This window comes from Ailuropoda melanoleuca, chromosome 2 (genome assembly GCF_002007445.2).
Source record: "Ailuropoda melanoleuca isolate Jingjing chromosome 2, ASM200744v2, whole genome shotgun sequence".
Classification (NCBI taxonomy): domain Eukaryota; kingdom Metazoa; phylum Chordata; class Mammalia; order Carnivora; family Ursidae; genus Ailuropoda; species Ailuropoda melanoleuca.
Genome location: NC_048219.1, coordinates 157,182,318 through 157,206,931, shown reverse-complemented (window position 1 = coordinate 157,206,931; position 24,614 = coordinate 157,182,318). Strand labels below are relative to the sequence as shown.

The window sequence follows — 24,614 nt, the reverse complement described above, 5'->3', positions numbered from 1 at the left end:
AGCTATCAACTCAACGCAAATGCCTTTCCCCCCTTCCTGAGATTCCTGATTCACTGTGCCATAGCCCAGAATGGCTTTTTGCTTTATCTTCTCCATAGCTGGTTCCTATAGCACAGTGGCCACCTATTTCTAGAATTCCTTCCGAAAGACTCAACACAGGTCGTGCCTTCAGAATCCCTGAACCCACCAATTTTTCTGTACTTCCAACTTATTCTCTGTCATTACAAATATGCTATTATATTAAAATGACCCATTTATGTAGCTATTCCCTCCTCCCTCAAACTAGCCTGGAAAATTCTTGAAGACAAAGACCATGTGTGTCTTTTACACACAGCTTCTGCACACAAATAGTAGGCCCCCAAATTCATTCATCCATCCACTCACCCAACAAATATTTATGGAGTGGCTGCTCTTTGCCAGGCATTATTCCAACTGCTGTGGATACATGGATATGCAAAATAAACAAAGCCCCTGCTCTCATGGAAATGGTATTCCAGTCCAGGAGACAAAGAATAAAGATAGCCGTGAATGAACACCTAGAGAAACGTCAGATACAGATTAACAAGGAAAAGTAAAATAGTCTAAGGGGGTGATGCACGATTGGGGCAGGGTCTGCTATTTTACGCAGTGTCATCACTAACAATTACAGTTCCTGGGGCGCCTGGGTGGCTCAGTCAGTTAAGTATGTGCCCTGGGCTCAGGTCATGATCCCAGGGTCCTGGGATCAAGCCCTGCAACAAGCTCCCGGCTCAGTGGGAAGCCTGCTTCTCCCTCTCCCTCTGCCCCTCTGCCTGCTTGTATGCTCTCTCTCTGCCAAATAAATAAAATCTTTTTTTGTTGTTGTTGAAGACATTTCCTCACTGGACCGAGAGAACAAATCAGCCCCTCGACGGGAGAAGGGTAACGCAGTGCCTGGCATGTTAGAGGAGCAGCTGGGGGACCAGCTGACTGCAGCAGGGACGAGGGAGGCAATACATCAGTCAGTTGGTCAGTGCCCACAGCAAGCGGGGCCCTGCAGGACACACATGAGCCACTACAGGTTTCTGAGCAGCAAAGAAAAACAATATGATGGGCATCTGCAAGAAAAATCACTTTAGCCAGTAGCTGTAACATTTGTAGAGAAAGATGGCTGGGGGGGTGAGGTGTGGGAGGAGGAGACAGCAGTAGACCTGAGGCAAGGGGACCCGTTAGGAGGCTCCTCCAATTACTAAGCAACACAGGTTGGCGGCAATGGAGGTGGTAAGACTGGGTATATCAAGGGAGAGCCAACGCGACCTGATGATGGGTTGAACTTGCGGTGGGAGAGAAAAGAAAGACAGGGTGTGGCATGAGTAGCCAAAGATGGTGCTGCCATAGGCTGGGATGGGAACAAGGCGAGGGAGTGGGGCAGTGTGAAGTCTGGTTTGACACATACTGAACTTCCAGATGCCCCTTGGACACCCAAGGAGATACTGAAGAGGTGAATGTAGCTGAACAGCTGGGAGCTCAGGGGAGAAGTCCTGCTAGAGACCTAATTCTGGGTGCAGCAGCACAGGGAGGGTATATACAGCCCACATGGGCTCCTGTAACTAATGCCAACAGAAGGGGAAAGTAAAGGCCCAGAGCCAGGCCCTCGGACGCACTAACATTCAGAGGTAGGAGAAGAGGCTCATCCAGGGGTGGCCAGAGATGGAGCAGCCAGCAGGCTGGGGGAAAACAGGAAGGTGTGGAGGCCAGAAGGCCAAATTCTATGAAAGGGTTTCAGGAAGGAACTGGTCATACTATCACATGTTACTGATAATTAAAGGAAGAGAAGGGTTCAAAATTGACAGTTGGATGTGACAACACGGAGGTCACAGGTGATCTTCTTGTTAAGTGAGGAGATAAAAGTCCAACACGACAAGGGTATGCAATTTCTGCAGAGTTCTGTAATCGAGGGAAACAAATGATGTGCTAGCTAGGAGACACGGAATCACAAGAAATAGTACAGCATGTACGTCAGTGGGAATGAAGAGGGAGAAGGAAGAGATGAGAATACAGTGGAGAAGGGAGATAATGGCAGAGTGAGATCCTTAAGGATTACAAGAAGGGCTGGATGGGATCCAGGGCCCATGTGGAGGGGGTGCCTAAGAGGGGAACTGACAGTTGGGTCTTTAGGACACTCAATGTTTATTGAATTGAACTGGTGAACTACCCTTAAGATAGTTCTTGGAAAAAGGAGGCCCACTAATTCCGGTTTCCAGGGCATCATACAGAAACCCCAACATTAACTTGGTTTCAGGAAGCTAACACTCAAGAAGGAAGTACGCACATGTCCACATCTGTGGTACAAGAAATGTATTTGGTCTTTGTGTCTGATTCCTAGCATAGAACTCTTCAATTTCCTGAGTAATAGGAATTTTTTGTTATTCATAACAAGCGCCTCTCACCCACACCTGAGTTTTTGTTAATGAGGTGAGTCATGGTGGGACCCCTGCTAGCTTCAGGATTCCAGCTGGTCACCAGAAAGACCAAGGGCTTGATTAAAGCATGGGAACTTTCAGTCCCATCTCCCCACCTCCAGGAAGGGAAGGAGGAGCTTCAGATTAGATTATAAAAAGTTTTGAACAAGGAGATTCAGGGAGCTGCTGGGTTGGTGAAAGGAGCGATGGGCTGGCAAGCCGGCATGCCCAGAGAGGGCGTGGAGACTGTGCGCCCCTTCAGCCCCACAGTTTGCCCTATGTGTTGCTTCCATTTGGTTATTCCTACGTTGTCGCCTTTATAATAAATCAACAGATGGAAATAAAGTGTTTTCTGAATTCTAGGAGTCATTCTAGCAAATTACTGAACCTGAGCAAGATTGTGGAAACCCCCAAATTTGTAATCAGCTGGGTAGAAGTGTGGGGAGTGCCTGGGCACTCCACTCGCAGCAGGCATCCAAAGCAGGGCTGGGTTGTAGGACCGAGCCCTTGACCTGGGGAATCTGCACTAATCTGGATAGTGTTAGACTTCAAGAGAATCATTAGACACCCAGTCAGTGTCAGAGAATTAGCTGGTGTTAGAAAAAAACAAACATTTGGCGTCAGAAAATGCACAACATCTGCTGTTGGGCCATGGGGGTTGAAAACAAACAAGAGATAAAGGACATGGAAAACGAAGGCAGAAGTGAATGTCTCAATGTTGACATTTTAAGCAATCAGGTTTAAGGAATAAAAAAACAAGACTACAAAAACCCCCCAAAAACCTGCACTCTTAGTAATATACACAGGTAGGAACACCTGGGAGGCTCAGTCAGTTGAGTATCTGACTCTTGATTTGGGTTCAGGTCATGATCATGGGGTCATGGGATGGAGCCTTGCATGAGACTCTGTGCTTAGTGGGGAATCGGCTTGAGGATTCTCTCTCCCTCTGCCCCTCCCCTCCCGTGTGCACATGTATGCGTGCTCTCACTCTCTCTCTAATAAATAAAGCTTAAAAACAAATTAATAAATAATCGAATAAATAATAGTAAACACATCTACCCAAGGACCACGAATGCAAAAAACATAGGGGTTGGGGGTCAGCACACAGCAAAGCTGGTCTACCTGCTTCCCAAATTGTCATCACCTAAAGAGGAAGTTCAGATCAAAGCAACACAGTGCCAGCAAGTTAAGGGGCCTGGACAACTGGACACAAACAAATAATGACCTTAAAAATAAAACAGCTACTCTATGAATCCATACACTAATGAGGTATTCGAATTTCACCTAAAACCTTTCAGAAGCACGTTTATAAAAGCAGTAAATGTGAGTGACTGAAAAAGAGCAGGAAGAATCCAATTTTGGGGATGTGCACCTAAATACACATCCTTCCCTAAGTCCACACGGGCCACTCTGCCCCCACACCGGGAATTACGGACATGGGAGCAGCAGAGAGGAAGCCCCGCCATTCTCCAGAGCATCCGTCACCATCTACAACATCCTTTATTTTATTTGCTTCTCTTGCTTTCTGTCTCTCTCCCTTCTAGAACAGAAGCCCCACAGGGCTGAGATTTTGCGCAGTACCTGAAGAACTACTGCTTGGCACGCGGCAGGCACTCAAGTAGCAAATATTGAACGACGGAATCAACACTGCTTCCTCTGATGGCACAATTATGTCCTGGGTCCAAAATCCTATTCCTTATCTATACGGCAAATTAATCCTACAAGACTCCCACTGTCCCATCTTCGAGCTCTTCACGCAGGGCTGTACACCCTTCCCGGACACTCCCAAGCACCTTAGCCACCAGGGACCCAAACTCAGACACCTCTGGGAATGCAAGGGGCACTATCAATAATCATGCAATTCAACAGGAATGCTGCGTGCTCTTTGTACATCTCCCACATTTTTTTTAATAAGTTATTTTTTTTTTCTAAAGAGAGAGAGCAGGGGGAGAGGTAGAGAGAGAGAAAGAGAATCTTTTTTTTTTTTTTAAAGATTTTATTTAGATTAAGATTTATTTGAGAGAGACAGATAGTGAGTGAGAGAGAGCGCACAAGCTGGGGGGAGAGGCAAAGGGAGAGGGAGATGCAGGGCTTGGTCCCAGGACCCTGGGATCATGACCTGAGCCGAAGGCAGACGCTTAACCAACCGAGCCACCCAGACGCCCCAGGAGAGAGAGAATCTTAAGCAGGCTCCATGCTCAGCATGGAGCCCGATATGGGACTCAATCTCACAACCCTGAGATCGTGACCTGAGCTAAAATCAAGAGTCAGGTGCTCAACCGACTGAGCCACCCAGGCACCCCACTATATCTCCCACCTTTCTCGTGGAAGTTCTCTCCCTCCTGTAGTTATTTACTGGTCTCTCTCCCATAGTAGGCTGTGAATCCCTAAGGACAAATTCGTCTTTGTATCCACAGCACCTCACACATATTGTAGACGCTTAATAAAGCTGATTGAATGAGTAAAGAATCACTTCCATGTAGGGATCTGGAATTCCTCAGACAGGCTGGAGCTGGGAAGGAAGCACATCTTGGACAAGGTGGGCAGCATCATGTCCCTCCGGGGCTGGGACACCTGGGCCTGTTCCCCTTTGTATGGATTTCTGTCCCAGGACAGCCCCAGGACACACTCTTGCTTCTCCAGTCTCCTAAGTCTGGGACCCTACACACTTTACTCTGTTTGCTCTGGAACTCTTGTTTCCATTATCTCTGGCTTTGTTAACTGCCCCAGACTGGATCAGGACTAGTATTTGCTGATCCCTGTTCAGACAAACTCCCACACATCTCCCTCTGCCCTAGCTACCCTGTCCTACTGCCAAACAAGTCCCAGCAACAGACCTTGGCCATGCTTCTTATTTCAACAACAAAGGGGGTGCCCCTGGCCACCAACCCTAAATATACCCTCGCTAGATAGGGCTCCCCACATGGGTTCCAACTATAGTTCTCTCTGTTGGGGATGAAGTGTTAGATAAATCATTTTCAGGGCTGAGGCCTCAGTGCCATTCCTTTGGATGAAATGGATCTCTTCTAGGATGTTGTAGAATTTCTCAGGGCCTGTCAAAGACCTGTAACATTCTGGCAGGAAGAAACTTATTTAGCTGAGAACCAAACTTTTCCCTTTAAGATGGTACCACTGAAATAACTATGTATGCTGGTATGAATGTGCTTGGCATTGCAAACAGACTTTTCAAAATAAACTTCCAAGTCTGAGATGCGCATTTTGTGAGAAGGGATATAAATTCTCATTAGGGATCTAGAAATTAGGAATCTGAGCCTTCTCAGACACACAGAAACACTTTTCATTAACGAATGTTTTTTTTTTTTTAAGATTTTTTTATTTATTTGTCAGAAATAGAGTGAGCGCAAGCACGGGGAGCAGCAGGCAGAGGGAGAAGCAGGCTCCCTGCTGACCAAGGAGCCCGATGCGGAGCTCGATTCTAGAACCAGAGGATCATGACCTGAGCCGAAGGCAGACGATTGACTGACTGAGGCACCCAGGTGCCCCTGAATGTATTCTTATATCACAATGATCTTCATGATAAAAACATTATGGTGGCAAAGAACCAATCTTCCAACTTGAGTTCAAAACGGTTGGTAATTTGAAAGAAAAATTAGCTGAGGTGTCTTTCTGCCAAGAGTACACATCCAGTAAAACGATAAAATGAGAATAAAAGCTTGAGAGTCAAAGGCAGTAAGTTCAGTACAAGGAGCTTTATAAAAGCTGGACACGCGCTAGGCCCGCAAATGTTTCTTCTCCCCGTGGCCTTGGGAGGCCTTCAATTTAATGGCTGCCCTTGACCGCCATATCGCCGCTGCACAGCTACAATCCAGCTCTCTACGACTGTTACTCCTCTAGTAGTCTCTCTAAATCAAGAAGTCTTCTAGTCCGTGGTTGTCCAGAATCAAACAAATACCTGCCAAGACTGAAAGCATACATGCGGACTGCCTTCTGCTTATTTTGACTCATGAAAGTCATGCAGAAAGATGAAAGGCAATTTCAACTCTTTTCAAGACAGTGTCATTCCAGTAGGAAATGTTAGCTTACGGAGTCTACACCGGACCTCGTGACAGAGTATGGACTCTGTCCTGCACAAGCCACTCGTAAGGTCAGAGGCCTACACAGTTGCAAAACCTTGCAGACCACAACCTACCAGCTCCTGACTCAAACCACACGAGAGAACAGGGATCAATGGTGCTTTCAAAGATCACTAATGACGTTCCTTTTGTCTTCCACAAAAGCTTCCCTCCCTTTATCCTTATCCCTCCTAACTGATGGTTGGAACAATCTTGGTTTCTGTATACTTAAGTTAGAAGAAGACAGTGTCTCTATCACGAAAACAGGAATTTTATCTGCTTTGTTCACAACCCCAACCCAGTGTCTGACAGACAGCCTGGAACATGGTGAGCACTCGATAAATATTTGCTCAGTAAATGAGTAACTTTTCTAAAGCAGGGAGCAGAAAGAACACTAGGTGAGAAAGCACAAAATGGATTCTGCAAGTGAGTTTTGGAGAGGTACAGAATCAATGAGAGGCTCAGTTATTCCAAAAACTGAAATGAGAGAAATAATACAAAGGTCTCAGCAACATGATGTCACATCAACTAACTTTGCCTCTCACTGTTTCTCCTTAAGAAAGAACTTCCACACTCTTTTATACAAACAACCTCTATGAGAATTCAGGGTCAAACTGTCGTAAGAGTCCTTAAAATAAAAACAATTTTATTCACAGAATTCCAACTCCGCTGTAGAGAAAAATACTGATATCATAAAAGGGAGAACATCTGGATCTTCTGTCCTGGACCTTTATTCTAAGCTCTGGACACCCACAGCACGAGTACATTTTGAGATACAGCCAGAAATATTCTTTATAACATTTATCAGTTTATCTTGGAGTAAAATGATAACAGAAGTAACAAAGACATAAAACACACAAGCCTTCCAGCAACATCACTCTATGGGTAATGGCATGTGGTCCTGCAAATCAATCTGGCCCAGAATTGGGGGACAAAATTTCCCTAGTGACAGAGGGCTCATGTCTGGACCACTGACATGAGCACTCTCCAAATCCTCCCATTAATTACTTTCTCATTTTCAGGTGAGAATAACAAAATTTTTCAAAGCCTTAAGCCATTTTCCTCAGTTTTTAAACTTTGTTACAGGATTTTTCATTTACTGAGAGGGAAAGACTACTTGCTTCAAATACTGCTCGTAGTGCCTAACGTAACATGGCTACCACATTATATCCTAAGCTAAGGACACATCTCAGCTTGCTCTTGGGCTGTGACCACCAGCAGGGGATGCTGGCAGGGGTTACCACACACTCTTCTTCTCTGTTGCCATGTTCCCTTGGCTAGACACTTCCCCAGACAGTAAAAGTGCTCTAGAACATGAATAAATGGAACCTGAACACTCAGGATTGAGAAGCACCATAAAAATAGTATTAAGTATTAGCTTATGTTTTGTATAAGAATGAGAAGAAATTCTCATTATACTCCATGAAGTTTTGAATAAAACTGTAAAAATCCTACTAAGAATGGTTTGATTTCGCTGAGCTGCCAGAGATGAGATAATACAGGTAAAATGAAATGAAAAATGATTTAAAACCCCTTTTGCTCTATAGTCACTGAGCTCTTAAGAGAAAAGCAATGAAAGCCACAGACGTAGGCAGGGAAGGATCCTGACCTATAGAAGCTTCCATCTCATTAAAGAGCATCCTCTTTAATGAGAAACACAACAAGGGGTTCCGGTGACTCAGGGGCAGAAGTCACTTGTGCACTGGGCTTTCAGACAGCCCCGAGGAGACTGGCAAGGTTTTAACAGTACAGATGGGGCGTGCAGTAGGAATGGAAAGAAGACGTAAAAGGCTTGGACTCAAAAGGAGGTTCCATGAAGGAGCTTGCTGGCGTGTGGGCCCAGAGAGGGGAGCTGAGGCTGGACTGCGCAGAGCTCGAACACCAAGCCATGAAACTTGGAGTTCACTCAAAGAGTAATAGGGAGCCCATGAAGGTTTCTGGGAAGGGAAGTAGCATGCTCGGATTTTAGGAAGATCCACAGGATAATAATAAGCCAAATCTAGTGCTGCAAGGTCAAAAAGCAATCACCCAACAAAAGGCCAGTGGATTTGATAAATAAAATATCAGGTGGATTGTCATGGTGCTATTCTAACTGAGCGGAGGGAAACTAAGTAGTCTAATTATTTTCCTCATCTCTTCATCTCTCCCCTATCATTCTTTCCTGTCTATGCGATTGGGTGAACTGGGGTACTTCTCCATGAATACAGTTCTTGAGTTGTCTGAAGGTACTAAGTCCTCGCTGGGATACGTAAAAAAAAATTCTAATGTGCAAAGAACCTTAGAATCACACTGGAAAGGCACTCTTTACACAATGAGAAAGGCAAACGGTGTCATCTATGCTGCCCCGTGGAGCCCTCCTTTTATGACCCCCAATGCTACCACGCTCAAGGTGTGGCTCCGAACATAGAGGGGGAGGAGTTCAGAGAAGAAGAGAGCAGAAGAAGAGGTATGACAACAGAAAATACCTTTGAAAAGGAATATAGGTACAAAACCACTGTTTATTTTCATCTTACTCATTCATACACATCCACTATCTCAAAGTCACGTACTTACATGAAATTTAAATATTTTTTCAATTATCTGAAATTTAAAGAAAGATAATTTCTGGACACCTTCAAAAATACATGAGCTATAAGGGAAGTACCTGGATGTTTCCGAAGACTAACAGTCAACACTAGGTCAAATTAAATTCCAAATGTCATCTGGGGTAAATTAATTGGCAAAATTTTCAAACTATACTTGTAGTCTGAGCAGCTCTTTATATTTTTTATTTAAATTGGGACCAAGTTCTTGAAAGAATTATGGTTGGAATACATCAAAAGCCTAAAGTCACTTTATCTTATACTGCATAGTTCCTATTTGAGAATGTCGAACTAGGTTTTAGTAGGAAACCTAGCTAGTAGCACTGACCCTATTTCAGACAGTTGGACATTCACAAAGAATGATGCAGGAAAAATGCTTTAAAGGAAGTGGAGGGGCACCTGGGTGGTACAGTCGGTTAAGCATCGGACTCTTGTTTTCGGCTCAGGTGGGGATTTCAGGGTCATGAGACACAGCAACGGGTTGATGCTCAGCACAGAGTCTGCTTGAGAGTCTCTCTCCCTGTCCTTCTGCCCTTCTGCTCATGCTCTCACTCTCTCTCCCTCTCAAATAAACAAAAAATCTCTGAAAGATAAAAAAATAAAGGAAGTGGAAAATGTCCCACCATGGAGGAGAAACTCGTAAGGAAGGGCAGATTCGGATGCTCTAAATGCGTCCCATACTTCTCATTATGACAATAATTCACTTATCCCTGTTAATAGCAGCTGCTCTCCTTTACTATAGGGCTGTGGCCCATTCCATACTAAGCACCTGACATCTAAATATCTACTAGATATTTACCCCTCACAAAAATCCTAGGAGTTAATAATTATTTTTCCACTGAAGAGAGCAAGTTGCTTAATTTCTGAGTTGAAGTTGTTTTCAAGTAATTTGCTCAAGATTACACAGCTTGACAGTGGAAGAGCTGAGACTCGAGCCCAAATCCTGTTCAATATATTCTTAGCGCTTAACTTACTTTGAGGCGCTAATAACCTTATGGTGAGCTGGCATGGCAGGTAGGCTGACATGAATCAAAAAACCCCATAAAGCAATGTTAAACTATAACTGTGACAAGGACAATGGATCTGACCTTGACCAGGTGGGGGATGGGGAGGTGGGAAGGAGGGACAGTTCTTCCCTGAGGAGGTCTAAGGCAATCTGAGAACTAACAGAAGAACAGGAGTTGCTGTGGGGAAAAGGGAGGGAAAAGCATTCCAGGCAGAAGGTACACAATGTGCAAATATGACCAGGTGGGAAGGAGTGTGGTGAGGACTTAAAAAACAAAGTGAGATGGAAGGCGGGTGTGACACAAATCTGGCAAATTCAGATTCATTAGGTAAACTTGGACCTTGCACGCCACTCCATGCACAGTGTTTCACAGACCATGGTAAAAAGTTTTTGTCACCTAACTCAATTCAATAAACATTTACTGAGTTAGAAAAAAAAAATAGATTTTATCTTCAGTCTAAGCACACTGGATATTTATCTTATAGCTGATCGTACTGTTTCCCTTGGGAAGTAAGGGGGGTAAACGAGAGTAGCAGTGCCACACAGGCTCTTAGAAATCTTTCAGGGGCAGGGATAAAAATGGATATTACAGAGCATGAACTTCTGTGTTCTAGAATAGACATGTGTTATATATCTAAACATCCCAAGCTGGAGATTAAAGCTGCAAATGGAAGAATGACACGCTGTCTCTGGAGATAAACTGAGGCACAACTAAGGTTACCTTGGAGGGCCTGGGGTGTGGATGGAGGTACACAGCAAGAAGCCCTACCAAGAAAATGGCAGAACCCATTTCTAGCTGAGAGGCAGAGCTGATGACTGTTTTCACAGCTCAGCTCCCCATCCACGAGCTGTGTGGCTTTGGGAAAATTTCCCCGTTTGTAATAATACCTACACCTCACAGAATTATTTTAAGAATAAAATGAGTTATCACATATGTAAGTACTCAATAAATACAAACCATTATTATATTATGAAGACTACATGCAGCAAAGATCATGATTTGCTATAAGCAGTTAAGGAAAGGAAAATATTGGTAAATATACATCTAAGACAACTTATTCTCAAACTTGCATGTATATAAGAATCACCTGGAAAATGGGAAAAATATAGATTCCTGGCTTATTAGAGGTAAGGCCTAGGAAACTAGATATTTCATAAGCTCCCGGGGGATTCTAACACCCCTGATCCAAGCATCTTACTTTGGGAAGCATGGTTTCAAGGCCTAGAATTTAAAACAAATATTCAGTCATCAAATAAAGTATTTCATTACAGGGACTTAACTACAGGGATAACTGTATAAAACAAATTTCAAGATTTTATTTTTCTCTAGGCAAAAGGAAACAAGATGACTTGCGAAATCCACTTCTAGATGAAAACAGAATAATCAGAATCCACTGGACTGACAAAATATACAGTATTTAACTTTTAACAACCATTTTCAGGAATTACTTAAGTTTTTAGTTCCAAACAGTCCAAAAATGTCAGTGTGTGTTATATTATCAAGAGAAACATCTAATACATCTATATATATTCTTTAATTATTAGATTTTATTTTCTATCAAAAGTTATAGAGCTCATAGCTCATCTTCAATCAGAGAGAGAAAATTCTTTTCTGGTAGACCACAACTAACACTCTACACGCTCTCACTTTAGTTCAGAGTTCTTCAACCTTGGCGCTATGTAATTATCGTAGATTGTTATTTACAGGAATTCTTTACACTAACAAGTGACCTTCAGAAAAATCAAACAAGTGACTAGCTTCAGGGAAGGTGAAATCATCGGCCTAATATACACATCTGGTGAACAATGTCAGTGTCGGTGAAGATTATAAACTGAAGGTATTATTTATTCCTTTTGCTCAAAAACCATTACACAACCCAACACTTGGGATCTATCTTGATCCAACCCACGAAAATGCTGCTTGGGCTCTTTAAAAGAATAAACAATGTACATTCTTGTTTTATTTGCAAAAATAATTAGCAGCAGCTGCTACTTACACACAATTTGTAACAGAACATATTTTACATACTGAACCCAAATATTTCAGAACTTAAAGAGCCTGACGCCAAATGAAATATTCTGCCTTTTTTGAAATTTAAAATAAGGCATAACAATTAACTTTCACATTCCTTCATCTAATTTTAAAAAATGACGAAAACATTTTCCTGAGACTCAAAGGAAACAGCTGGACACATCTGTCAACTCCACATCTCTGCAGTGAAAGAGAAACTTAATGCTTTAATCCCATACTTACATGTGAGGGCTCAGTTCATAAAAATTTCTATTCCTGTAATCTTCTACTTTCTCTGGTGAATAAATGGGCAAGGACCGGTATGGGTTAACGGATATAACCACACTTCCAATGTACGTCTGCAAAAGAAAGAACAAAAAATATCCTCATTATTACACAGGATGTGTTTTAACATCTTAAATCTCAGTGTTTCATGATTTCATCCTTTTAAAAACAAAACTAGTTCTACTGCTTGACCATTCATACTTTTTAAGGACACTTAATATCTCCAAAGACAGATGGTCAATAATGTTTATTCATGTTGCTGATAAATGGAAGGCACAGATTTATACATTGAAAATACCTTTCAAAATAAATCTCTAGATTAATTTATGATCTTGGATAAGAGTTCTCCACAGTCCTGTCACACTTGCCAAGAGTTTTGTCACCAACCACAGCTAATTTTGAGCAACAGCTATGCTTTCCCTTATTCCGGTTAGAACTGGTGTATCCTTCCCTCATCTTTATCCTGCCATTTCAGCCCACTGTAACCCAGAGCCTCCCTCTGCCTGAACCACATCTGTACCTATCAACTAGGGCCTTTATGTGGGGACTGGCCTTACCCCAGCCTGTCAACCTCTCCAATGGGCTCAGACAACATACGGCTCCATATGAAAGCCATGGTTATCCCTTGGGCATTCGAACAACATAATCTCATATTCTATCTAACATACCGTAACATCAGAATTAAATGTACTTTCCAAAGGAGAGTACATTTAATGTCAAATTTAAATTCAACGTGGAATGTAAATGTACTTTTGGAGGGATCGATATCGTATTTTAGCAGACATGAACCCTCTCACACTACAATCTGGAACGCTATTAATCTTCCCTTTCATTTTGATCTGGATTCCCGGCAGCCAGAGTAGTCTGGTTCAGTTCATTCCATACAAAGACTAGCACCAGGCCATGAGCAAAAGTCACGTAACTGGAACTCATTTTAGTGGCTTCATTTTTCCTTTCAGTTTCAACATCATGGGGGGGGGGGTGGAGACATGAACAAAAATATGCAGGTGATAAAAATGTTTTTAAGAAAGAGGTGAAAGATGGGGCGCCTGGGTAGCGCAGTCGTTAAGTGTCTGCCTTCGGCTCAGGGCATGATCCCGGCATTCCGGAATCGAGTCCCACATCGGGCTCCTCCGCTGGGAGCCTGCTTCTTCCTCTCCCAATCCCCTGCTATGTTCCCTCTCTCTCTGGCTGTCTCTCTGACACATAAATAAATATAATCTTTAAAAAAAAAAGAAAGAGAAAGAAAGAAAGAAAGAAAGAAAGAAAGAAAGAAAGAAAGAAAGAGGTGAAAGAAAAAAAGAAGGGAAAAATGTCAGCCCTAACTTCTCCACCTTTCCAGCGTCACGCAACAAAAAGTGGCATTTTTAGAGCAACAAATTCTTCCCATATTGCCACCACTGGATTCAAGATAGTCAGATCCTTCTAGAAAATTGAACGGAATAGAAAACAGAACAGTATGAGTGTTCTGATTTATTTTTTTTAACATAGGTCACAATTATTTTAATTACAAAAGACTTCCCCCCCAACCCAGAAAACTGAACAGGTCATTTCTACACATAATTTTTCATCCTCTCAAGCACAAACAAGACCACTGTTGTGAAAGAAAACTCTGTTCCCACACAAATTTCTACATTTATTTCTGACATTCATTTCTGACATTCTATCACTAGGACCAATTAATCTGGCCTGACGCGAGATGATTCTAAGTTTCCTAACTTTCTGCATTTTCGGAAAGGTTTCTTTACACTCCAGCCTACCTGGGCAAGTAGGTGGGAAATGCTGGAGTAGTGGTCTCAATCGCTTCTAACTAATGACTAGAATTAGCTACACTCGTAGATATGAAAATATAATGACTGGTTATTCTTTTAATATCTGTTGATTCAAAGATTGGCCTTCTTCAGTAGAAAAGTACATGACTCTCCTTTTCTAGGTATTTCTAGAACACAATAATTGAAACAGCTATTTGCTGTTGGCAGAGAAACCAATGGTCAAGTTGCTCTTTGAAACCAAACTTCACAGTGGCTAAATTCTTGATAAAAATCTGCCTCTGTAGCACTCTAACATAGAGAACAACTCCGCTGCCTCAAACCCAAAATCAAAAGCCACACGACTGAGTTATAAGTTTCTCTTTGTTACTTGTGACTTTTATACACACTGAATTATGTGTGCTTTTCCCCCCAGCTCTTCCCCTACCACCCTGAAAAAGCCTGACCCATTAATGATGCCCCGTAAATATTTGTTAACTGAATGACTGATTGTATAGGGCTAGTTTGTCACTAAGAAAGTGACTCTCATATAATTATTCTCCTGTTGAAATATAATAGCAAGTACCCTGCACAGACTGTCTAATATTTTATGAAACCTATATGCCACGTGTTGCCACCGAACAAATCTTTAAACTATAGCCTTTCCCCTCAGGTTCCTCCTGTGGGATATTGTTTGCAAAGATGGCTAGAACAATTCCTTCCATCCCTGCAGGCATACCCCCTTGAAATGTGACTTTGCCACTCTATCAAGAGACACTTTATTCCTCCAGCCCTTCAATTTGGACTGCCCATGTGACTTGATTGTCAAATGTCCAATGGGACATTATAAGATGAAACATAAGCAGAGGCTTGAAAAGTACCTGTACAGGATGAACCCCGTTTTTATGGCTGTGGCTGGAAGCCATGATGTGAATGAGCCTGAGCCACATGGATGGCTGAGGTGCCCTGAGCTGCAGAGCCTGACACCCAGCTGTGAGTGAAGCCATTCTAAGCCGTCCAGCCCCAGTGAGGCCACCAGATGCCTGAAGTCAGATGCATGATCCCCGCTGAGACCAGCAGAAGACACAAGGAGCTAAAGTCTGCCTAAATTGCTATCCCAGAGAACTGAGCACAAATAAATGGTTGTTGTTTTAGGCCACTAAGTTGGGGAGCTGGTTTGTTACCCAGCAACAATTACTGGTACACCAACACAGCTCAAAACGAATCAGAAAAGGGGCCAAGCAGGACAAGCTTTATCATAAGTAAGGAAACCGTAAAAGAAACTGCGCTATCTCTCCATTCTACTTTATGTATATGTTTCAGATATGTATCCTCTAATCTTGAATTCCTAACGAGGTTTGTCCTCTACCATGAAGCCTGCCCTTGCTGTTTACGGGTTTCTTCCTTGAAGGGTCTATATGCATTCATCAGAGATTTAAATAGTCCCTCACTGTGTCAACAGAATAATCAAACGTTCCGTCATAGTCTTCCTTTCTCTGAGACACAGAAGAATTCCTGAGAGCAGCTGACTGGGGGGAGTGACCATGCTACTCTGGTCGTAGGCAGCTATCCATTCGACATTCAGGTAACTGCAGTACCAGATTACACCTCCTTTTTGGGGATCAGAACCATAGAGAGCCGACAGAGTTCATGTTTACATCAATTAACATTTGGACTTACAAAGGATAATATATCATTATTTTTTTAATAAGCAACTGTATATTATTTAAAGTGGGTATCTTCTTATCGGGCCATGCTCTAAAAAGAACTATACACTAACTCATTTAGTAACCACTGACATTAAGAGGTTGAAGATAAGACACAGAGTTTCTTAAAGTCAAGTATGTACGTGAAAGGGCTGGGTGTGTCCACTTTATTCTGAATCTGCTAAGAAGAAAAAAAGAAAAAAAAAAAGAAAAGCTTACAAATCTTTATAAAAGTGAGCAGCAAACAGTATTTATCCCCTACACCCCAGAGTTCCACTCACTTACCTGACTGGTAATAAGAGGCGGGTGTATCCTGTGTGCAGGATACCCCACTACTTTGGAGCTCGGATAGTGCCCGTACCAGAGACGCTCACAAGAAGGCCTCCCGTGGCTCGGTTCATTTCCCAGCAGACCACCACTTCTATGGCTGCACTCACACCTCAACCTTGTCCCTGTGCCCCAGAGAAACTCCTACCGCAATCCAGAAGATGTTCTCCCATTAAGTGAATTACACTGAAAGGGACTCCTTCCCCATAACGGCCAAGACCATCTATCATTTAGGTTCTATCTACCTTCTCCAACAGAGACAAGCCCAGCTCTCATTTCCCCCGTATGTATGTATTTTCTCAATCAATGTATTTATTTACTCAATATAACCAATCTCCTAACCATCTCAGCCACTTCCTAGCTCACCAACTCCATGTTCCCAGCCCTTGGCACTCCCAAGTACTCAGGCCTATGCACACCACCACTACGACACTAGAAAGCCCCCTTTAGACCCACTGCCCTGTGGGACCAGCCTCTGACATCTAGGGAAGGAAAAGGGAAGTGGAGGGGAGGGGAAAGGGGGAGAGGAAGGCGGGGGGGAGGAAGCTGGGGGAGGGGGAGGGAATGAGGAAGAAAGAAAAGGGGAGAGAGGAAAAGCTCTAACTTTTTATAAATGGCAGATTCGATTAGCAACTTTATCTTTCATCTCTCAAGGCCAGACATTAAATGAAGAATGTACAAACATTCCTAAGTCAAAACAATCTCCGTCTTCATATTTCAGATATCTGTAGCATTCCAGAACAGATGCCTTGTGAATAACCAAATAATACTCAAGTATTTCTATTGTGATCACAGTGAAAGCTGAAGTCCTTTCTGGAGGACCTGCATCCAGCAATCAGAACCCAGAAGAGGCCCCTGATATACATAACCTAAAGACCGGGCATTCGCATCTTTTAAAGTCTCCCCAGTCGTGGCTCAGTCGATTAAGTGTCTGCCTTTGACTCAGGTCATGATCTCAGGGTCCTGCGACCAAGCCTGTGTTGGGCTCCCTGCTCAGCGGAGTGTCTGCTTGTCCCTCTCCCTCTGTCCTTCCCCCCCACCCCTGGGGCCCCGGCTTGTGCTTTCTCTTGCTATCTATCTGTCAAATAAATAAATACGTTTTTTTAAGTCTCCCCAGATAAAGTCATGTGTAACCACAGGTGAAAACCACCGCTTGTGGTCTTCACCTTTAGGACCCATGGAACTGTTTTACTCTCAATGGCAGCAGCTATGACAGTGTCGCTGTCTTCTATCTTACTTTCCTCTTTAAATATTCCCATGGAATCAATTCAGTAAACATTTCAAAAAGGAGAGAAAATCCTTCTGGCCTCACTTACTTTCATTTTAGCCACATTTCTAAGAAACTAGGCACGTGGTATCTCGGCACACTACACAGAAACACCAGCAACCTCTCTCAACTGGGGCCGTTCTGTAGCAGTATATTTCTAACGTTTAACTATGATTAGTTGAGAAATAAATTTTCATCACAACAAAGTATGTGTGAGTGTATATTTACATACACACATACACAAAACCCTAAATACTCTTACCGTATGTGATACATTGATAGTTATTTGTTCAATTCTATTCATTACAAATTTTTTTAAAACTGCTGGTCCTAAACCATCAAGTGGTTTTTATCACCCATTAACAGACTGAAATTTATAGTTTAAAAAATACTGCTACAGAGCACTTCTTAACCTTTGTTTAGTTGTAGATCCCTTTGAAATGCCAATGAAAGCTAGGAAACGTCTCCCCAGAAAACACACACACACATAATAGGCACATAAAAGTTTGCACACAGTTGATATACTGAGTTAAGAACGCCTACCCTAAGGGAAGAAACAATGGCCACTAACGGAAAAAGGAAAAGAGATAGAGGGAAAGAGAAGCAAAGAAAGAATGAAAGAAAGAAAAGGAGTAAGAAGTCATCATAATAATTTTGAAAGCATAAAAATGAAGAGTGTTTAGAGTGAGAGCCAACAGCTAGGCTTAGCTGGTCCTGAGTGCTTTATTACACAGCACTGCGTCAGAACACGGCATGACGATCAGAGGCCACCATGAGAGACAGTATTCTGATTTTGGTGACAAGGATACACACAATACATTTTGGAAAGATATCTAACCAAAGAAACTTTTTACAAGTTAAATAGTGAAGCACAGTTTGAATATTTTTCGAGTCTCAATTATGTGCAACTGTACGCACATTCGTCCGCAAAGCCAACTGAACGAAACATTAGTGTACATACACAAAAAAGTCAGGAGAGTTTCACATCTTTCATATCATAGCTCTTCCCCGGGCAACATTAAGATCTCCAGAAGACCTAAATTCTGAAAGTTGACATTTCAATTCCCCATATGAAACTGAAAATAAAATTGTAACTAAACCATAAAATACACGTATGGAAATCCTATAATGACTTGTTTTCACTATCATGACTGCTTTAACGCTGCTTTCGATATCAATTTCTTCCAAAATATATTTTTAAAGCCCTTGCTTTGCTGAGACTCTAACCAGGAATCCCACCTGCCCCTCTACCAGCTTCCTTATTTTCTTCAGAATGAATTTCAGTTATTTGTTTACCGTCTCCACAATTCCTTAAAAACTCATCCCCAAACCTATTAAAGTGCTGGCACAGGGGCACCTGGGTGGCTCAGGGGGTTAAGCATCTGCCTTCAGCTCAGCTCGTGATCTCCGAGCACAGATCGAGCCCCACGTCAGGCTCCCTGCTCGGTGGGGGGTAAGGGGGTCTGCTTCTCCCTCTCCCTCCTTCCCCCATCTGTGCTCGCTCTCGCTCTCTCAAATAAATAAAATCCCCCCCAAAAAAAAAAAAAGTCCTGGCATAAAATATGCACTTAAACACCTTTTGACTAAATTCTCCCTCAATCCCCATGAGATAGATATGAATTCTCCATCTTAACGTCCATAACAACGGAGCACAAAGAAGTTAAGTGGTATGACCACATTATCAAACAGAAGTGCAATCAGGATGAGGAGCCAAGAGTCCACTCTTTTCATCAGAGCACACCATCCATGCTGTTAGGCCTGAGAAGCTTGGGGGGGAAAGTGGCCAAGCAGAATGCCTAATCGTAGAAACTTGTGCTGTACAATGCCTTCCAAGGGCATCTTCCCTGTACAAGAGAGAGCCACTCTGTGGGGCAAAAGCCTCCTATTTGACTGTCTGAGGAATGCCGAAACCCTCATGCCACCAGGGAGAAACAAAAAAGGAGGAGGCGGAGGAAAAGATGTAGTTACAGGAAAAATTTCTCACCTCAATAGAAAAGATTTTTTTTTTTTTTACTGTTTATTCCAACACACAAAGTGTGTCCCTCCATCATGAAGAAATGCAAGACACTATATAATAACCATCCTTGAATGTCAGAAATAAACCAAGAGTGGCAACAGGCAATATTTCATGAAATATCTTACTTAATGCTAACGATTTAGCCTAAAATGGCACCAAAGAAGTATTAAAGAATGTGTAGGATGCCTCCAAATCCTGGATCCTAGTCACGTGTCTCCAAGCCACTCTCACCTGCACAGCGATAACACTTCAAATCCAGCTTGGGTCAGGACCCAGGTAAAAACACCCCTTCCCATGGCTGCTCAGCTGCACCAACTGCCTCGACAGGATTTAGGCTACAACCACCGAAGAAGCAAGCAACGCAGTTACTAAGAGCCTTCTTCGTGCACAACATCGCATTAGGCATGGTGAGAATTAAAAGATGCTCCTGGGGTCTGTGCTCCTGAGTGGCTCATACCAGAGCTTAGGAGGTGAGACTTCTGTACCATCACACGTAAAATTTAAGAGTTGTCTAGCCCCAAAAAGAGATGAAATAAGATTTAAGTGATTCCTGGTTAAATGAGTCATTGTCTTCTTATGGCCTAGGTGAGTGCTTTCCATCTACATGAGGGGATGGTCACTGTGAACAGAGGTTCAAGAACAATCCAGAAAGTCGGAAATTTGCGCAGGTCTAAAAGGATGGGCATGATTCACATAAAGTAATGTTCGCCTGAAGAGTGGCATAAGAGAATTCAGGTTTTAAGTAATGATTGAATTCCTCTTTATTTTTTTTAATTTTACTAAGACACTTGTATCCTTCAAAAAAAAATTTTTTTAAGTATGAACTGCCAGAGATTCAAACAGTTATCCGTATGCCTGGGTCCACTGCAGCATTGTTCCCCACAGCCAAAAGTTGGAAGCAGCCCAAGGGTCTACTGATGGAAGAATGGAGAAACAACACGAGGTCTAGAGATGCAATGGAATATGTCCAGTCTTAAAAAGGAAGGAAATTCTGGCACATGCTCCAACATGGATTAAAACATAAACAGAGGCACAAAGGCCTACCCACCCATATTTCAAAGACAGGAATGAGACAGCTTGACTAGAGCAAAGACCTCTAATGAATAATAGCCCAGAAAATAAGACTGGGATCAAATTGCAGAGAGCCTCAAATGTCAGGGTGAGGAGACTGAGCTCCATCGAGTCAGAACCGTTCTAAAGCAAGGGCCAGTGTGTGCGCTCCCTCTCTCTAGCTCTCTCTCTCTAATAAATAAATAGATCTTTAAAAACAGGGGCGCCTGGGTGGCTCAGTCGGTTGAGCATCTGACTCTTGGTTTTACCTCAGGTCCTGATCTCAAGGTCATGAAATCGAGCCCCGCGTTAGGCTCCACGTTCAGTGGGGAGTCTGCTTGGGATTCTCTCCTCCGCCCCCCCACATGCATGCACTCATTCTTTCTCTCTCTAAAATAAATAAATACATCTTAAAAAAAAAAAAGTCAGTATGTTGGATGAGGGGGTTAGATGCTGAAACAGACTAACTTAAGTGTTTTTGAGCTCTTCACTCAGATTCTATGTCATACAGAATTTAATGCTTCAAATGCATTTGACATACTGTGTAAACCTTGGTTCCAAGTTATCCGAAAAGTTTTTCAGTTTTGTGTGAACCTGGGTAATATACTTAACTTCTCCAAGCCCCTGTTTCCTCATCTGGACAAGGACACTGGTTCCTCCTTTGTCTAATTCTGAGGATTAAATGGGATTCTGTGTTAAACTGTGGAACACAGCACCCAACAGACAGCAAGTGTCCCATAAATGTTACCTGTTGTGATCACAGAAACTCAGAGTTCGGCTCTGTTGGAATCTGTGGCCACTGTAAATACCCACGTCAGGACTTGAAAGCTTATGACATCACTAATATCTCAGTGAAATTCATTAAGGAGTCCTATAATGCCAAAGTCTTACAAAATGGTCTTTGTGTACAGGGACTTGAAGAGTTACCAGATGAGCACATGAGGTACGTCTTAATGAAACTAACACGAAAAGCCTAGGATCCGAGAAAATGATTACATAAGACAAGCTGGTGGAGTCTTCAGAGACGACAACATGCTATTCAGTTCGTGAGAAATTTACCCTCTTCTTGGGTCTCAGACCCTGAGAATCTGATCACAAGACATCAATACATTATGTGCCACAGTGTTTTTAATTAGCCATTTGTAAGATTTCCCAGATTCCCTCGAAGAGGACTTTTGTCTTATTCGGTTTTTCAAAAACACAGTTTGGTCGAGCAAAAACTTTGGTTGGTTTTTTAGACACAGTTCAAAATTGTGAAAAACTGCCTGAGGGAAAAAATTACAAACGTAAGGTCAATAACCAGTGTAGCCTACTGTCTCGGTCTTCTATCCAAAATAGCGTCATTCATTTGTGCACCTCACATACCCAGTCTAAGAACATATTTATGATATATATGCAAAATATATATACACTCATACTAATAATAGCCTATTTTCACAGAATAAACCAAAGGCATTCAAAGGTTTTAAAAACTTGCCCAAGGCTGGACGCCTCGGTGGCTCAGTTGGTTAAGCGTCTGCCTTTGGCTCAGGTCATCATCTCAGGTCCTAGAATCTAGTCCCTTGTCAGGCTTCCTGCTCAGCAGGGAGTCTGCTTCTCCCTTTCCCTCTGCCTCTCTCTCTCTCTCAAATAAATAGATAAAATCTTAAGAAAAAAAAAAAAAAAAAAAAAGACTTGCCCAAGATCTCACCATTAGTGCCAGAGACAGTATCATACCCAAGCTCTAAACCAAAGTCTGTGACATTAGAACAGAGAAGTGTGATTTGGGCAGACTCTCAGCTACTTAGCACAGAGATGCTGTCAAGTTACATCACATACTGACTTTTACTGCACTAAGGAACACACCCAGGAACCCGTGAGCAGCCTATCAGCAAGCTACAAGAAAAGCTGGGACCCTAGAGTGAGTATGGGTGCAGGACGGCATTAAGCTGAGGCAACAGCAGTTGGTGAAGGCTTCCTGTCCAGCTCCACCATCAATGTGCTCATCCCCTGCTCATGTTTCTGCTTCTTCTGGGCCTGCTACCTACTGGTTTCCTCACTCTCCGTTCCATAGCTGGTCTACTTCAAAGATCCTTATTCATAGTTTCCGCTTGCAACGTGGCCCATCATGGCCTCACCACATCATAACTGCCAGCATCTGGTTTCATTGATATTTTATTTTTTCTGTATTACTCAATTCAAAGTTTGAGTTATTGAGAAATAAGCCCTATTCATCTTTTTAACTCTGCTGTGCCATAAATCGCTGGTCTTAGATCCAGAGCCCATACGTAGGCCAGGAGTCACCCAAACCATGGCTGCCAAGGGAGGCCAGCAAGCTGGTCAGGCATGGTCACTGTTAGTCCAAGACTAAACTACCATCATATTATAATCCTCTGTTCCTGTGCTGCCAGTCATTTCAGACTATGAATTAAAGAACTATATATGAGTTCTATGCCACGCTGAAATACTGGCTAAAAATATCACCTCAGGCAGCCTTTATTTTAGAGCAGAGTAACACAATACTATAATACCTCTGTTGAGATAAACTCTATAATGAGAAAAGTATTTTCCAAATATGTATCGTTCTCCAGACCTAATAAAACTCTCTTAGCTAAGGTACAGAGCGGTCCTGTGTTACAGGTATACTAGCTGAAAACAGCATTTGTGGCTAACTGAAGTAGTAATCCAACAAAAGAGAACCTGTTCAATCAAAGAGGGAGGGGGGTAGGGAAAAGAAGGAGAGAGTGGGAGACAGGGAGGGAAAGAGAGAGTCAGGGGAGGGGAGAAAGAGAAAGACTGTAATTACAAGGAAATCTCAGCATCTGAAACCTTGAAGAAAAGTCATTCTGGGTTTCCAAGGTTTTCGGATGGTCATGGCACCTGCCAGGTCCTCCACACCTTAACTATGTGCCAGGCTGAGGCCCCTTAATCTCCATCACAACTCAACAAGATAAGCATCATGACACCTACTGTGTGGATGAGAAAACTGACTCTCAATTACTCACAGGGGTCCCCGTGGTTGTGAGTGGCTAAGATTCAACCGTAGGTCTATGGGCCAAAGGCTTGTGCCTTTTCAAACATGCCACATTGTATCTCAGCCTCCAGCCCTCCCAAATAGAGTCTGAGAAACTCTTTAGAAATTAGGACTGCCATCAACATAGATCTGTGGGGTAGATGTAACAGCAGAAATAGGTGCATGGGTTGGGGGGGGGTGCTGAGTTGGTCACATGACTTGGGCCACATGCCCCCTGTACTGATCTGCCCCCCCTCCTCTACTGTGTGCTCATAAGGTGAAGGACCACATGCAGCTGTCAATCTCCTGCCACCCAGGGAACATGATGAAAAACAATCTCCTCCCAAGGTCTTCTTCCACCATCCAGAGGGGGAAACATCATCCCAACAGTTGCTATCGCTTTTGTCAGACTAGTGAGAGCCTACGCCTTCAGAACGGAGCACACTCCACGTCACACTCGTTCATGTCACTACTGCACTGTGGAATGCCGACTCGACATGTGGCAGGAATGCTGACTTCTCATCTCAGTTGTGAGTCTGGATTAGTGAGACTGCCTTGTTTCAGATCTATACAGTCCTCAATAGCACACTTAATTATTTTGAATAGCACACTGCAGACTGCAAATACCTGGACATTAGTGGTATCACTGAATGCTTGGAGCAACCATATATAGTCAACAGGACTAATATTAAAAGCGTGAACTTGGGGCACCTGGGTGGCTTAGTCGTTAAGCATCTGCCTTTGGCTCAGGGCATGATCCTGGAGTCCTGGGATCAAGCCCCACATCGGGCTCCCTGCTCTCTGCTAGGAGCCTGCTTCTTCCTCTCCCACTCCCCCTGCTTGTGTTCCCTCTCTCGCTGGCTTTCTCTCTCTCTCTATCAAATAGATAAATAAAATCTTTAAAAAAAAAAAAAAAAAGCATGAACTCTGGAGCCAGACGTCCTGGGTGTGAAGCCCAGCTGTATCGCCTACTTGCTGTGTGACCTTGAACAAGCTACTTAGCCTTTCTGAGCGCCTCACTTTCCTTATAGTAAAATGAAGATAATTTTAAAAACTACAATGTGTAGAACTTTAATAAAAATTAAATGAACAAATATATATAAAGTGCTTAGAAAAGCACACTGTACCAA

General features: G+C 42.9%; 1 protein-coding gene across 4 annotated transcripts in view; it reads right to left on the bottom strand.

The window, feature by feature from the left end:
- MYO1B (myosin IB) overlaps nt 1–24,614 on the bottom strand; it is a 174,364-nt gene that overhangs the window by 112,080 nt on the left and 37,670 nt on the right. For all 4 annotated transcript variants that reach the window (XM_002917994.4, XM_011223385.3, XM_002917995.4 and 1 more), the window contains exon 3: nt 12,336–12,451. In XM_002917994.4, the coding sequence (XP_002918040.1) occupies nt 12,336–12,451 (116 nt within the window). The remainder of the gene's footprint in view (nt 1–12,335; nt 12,452–24,614) is intronic.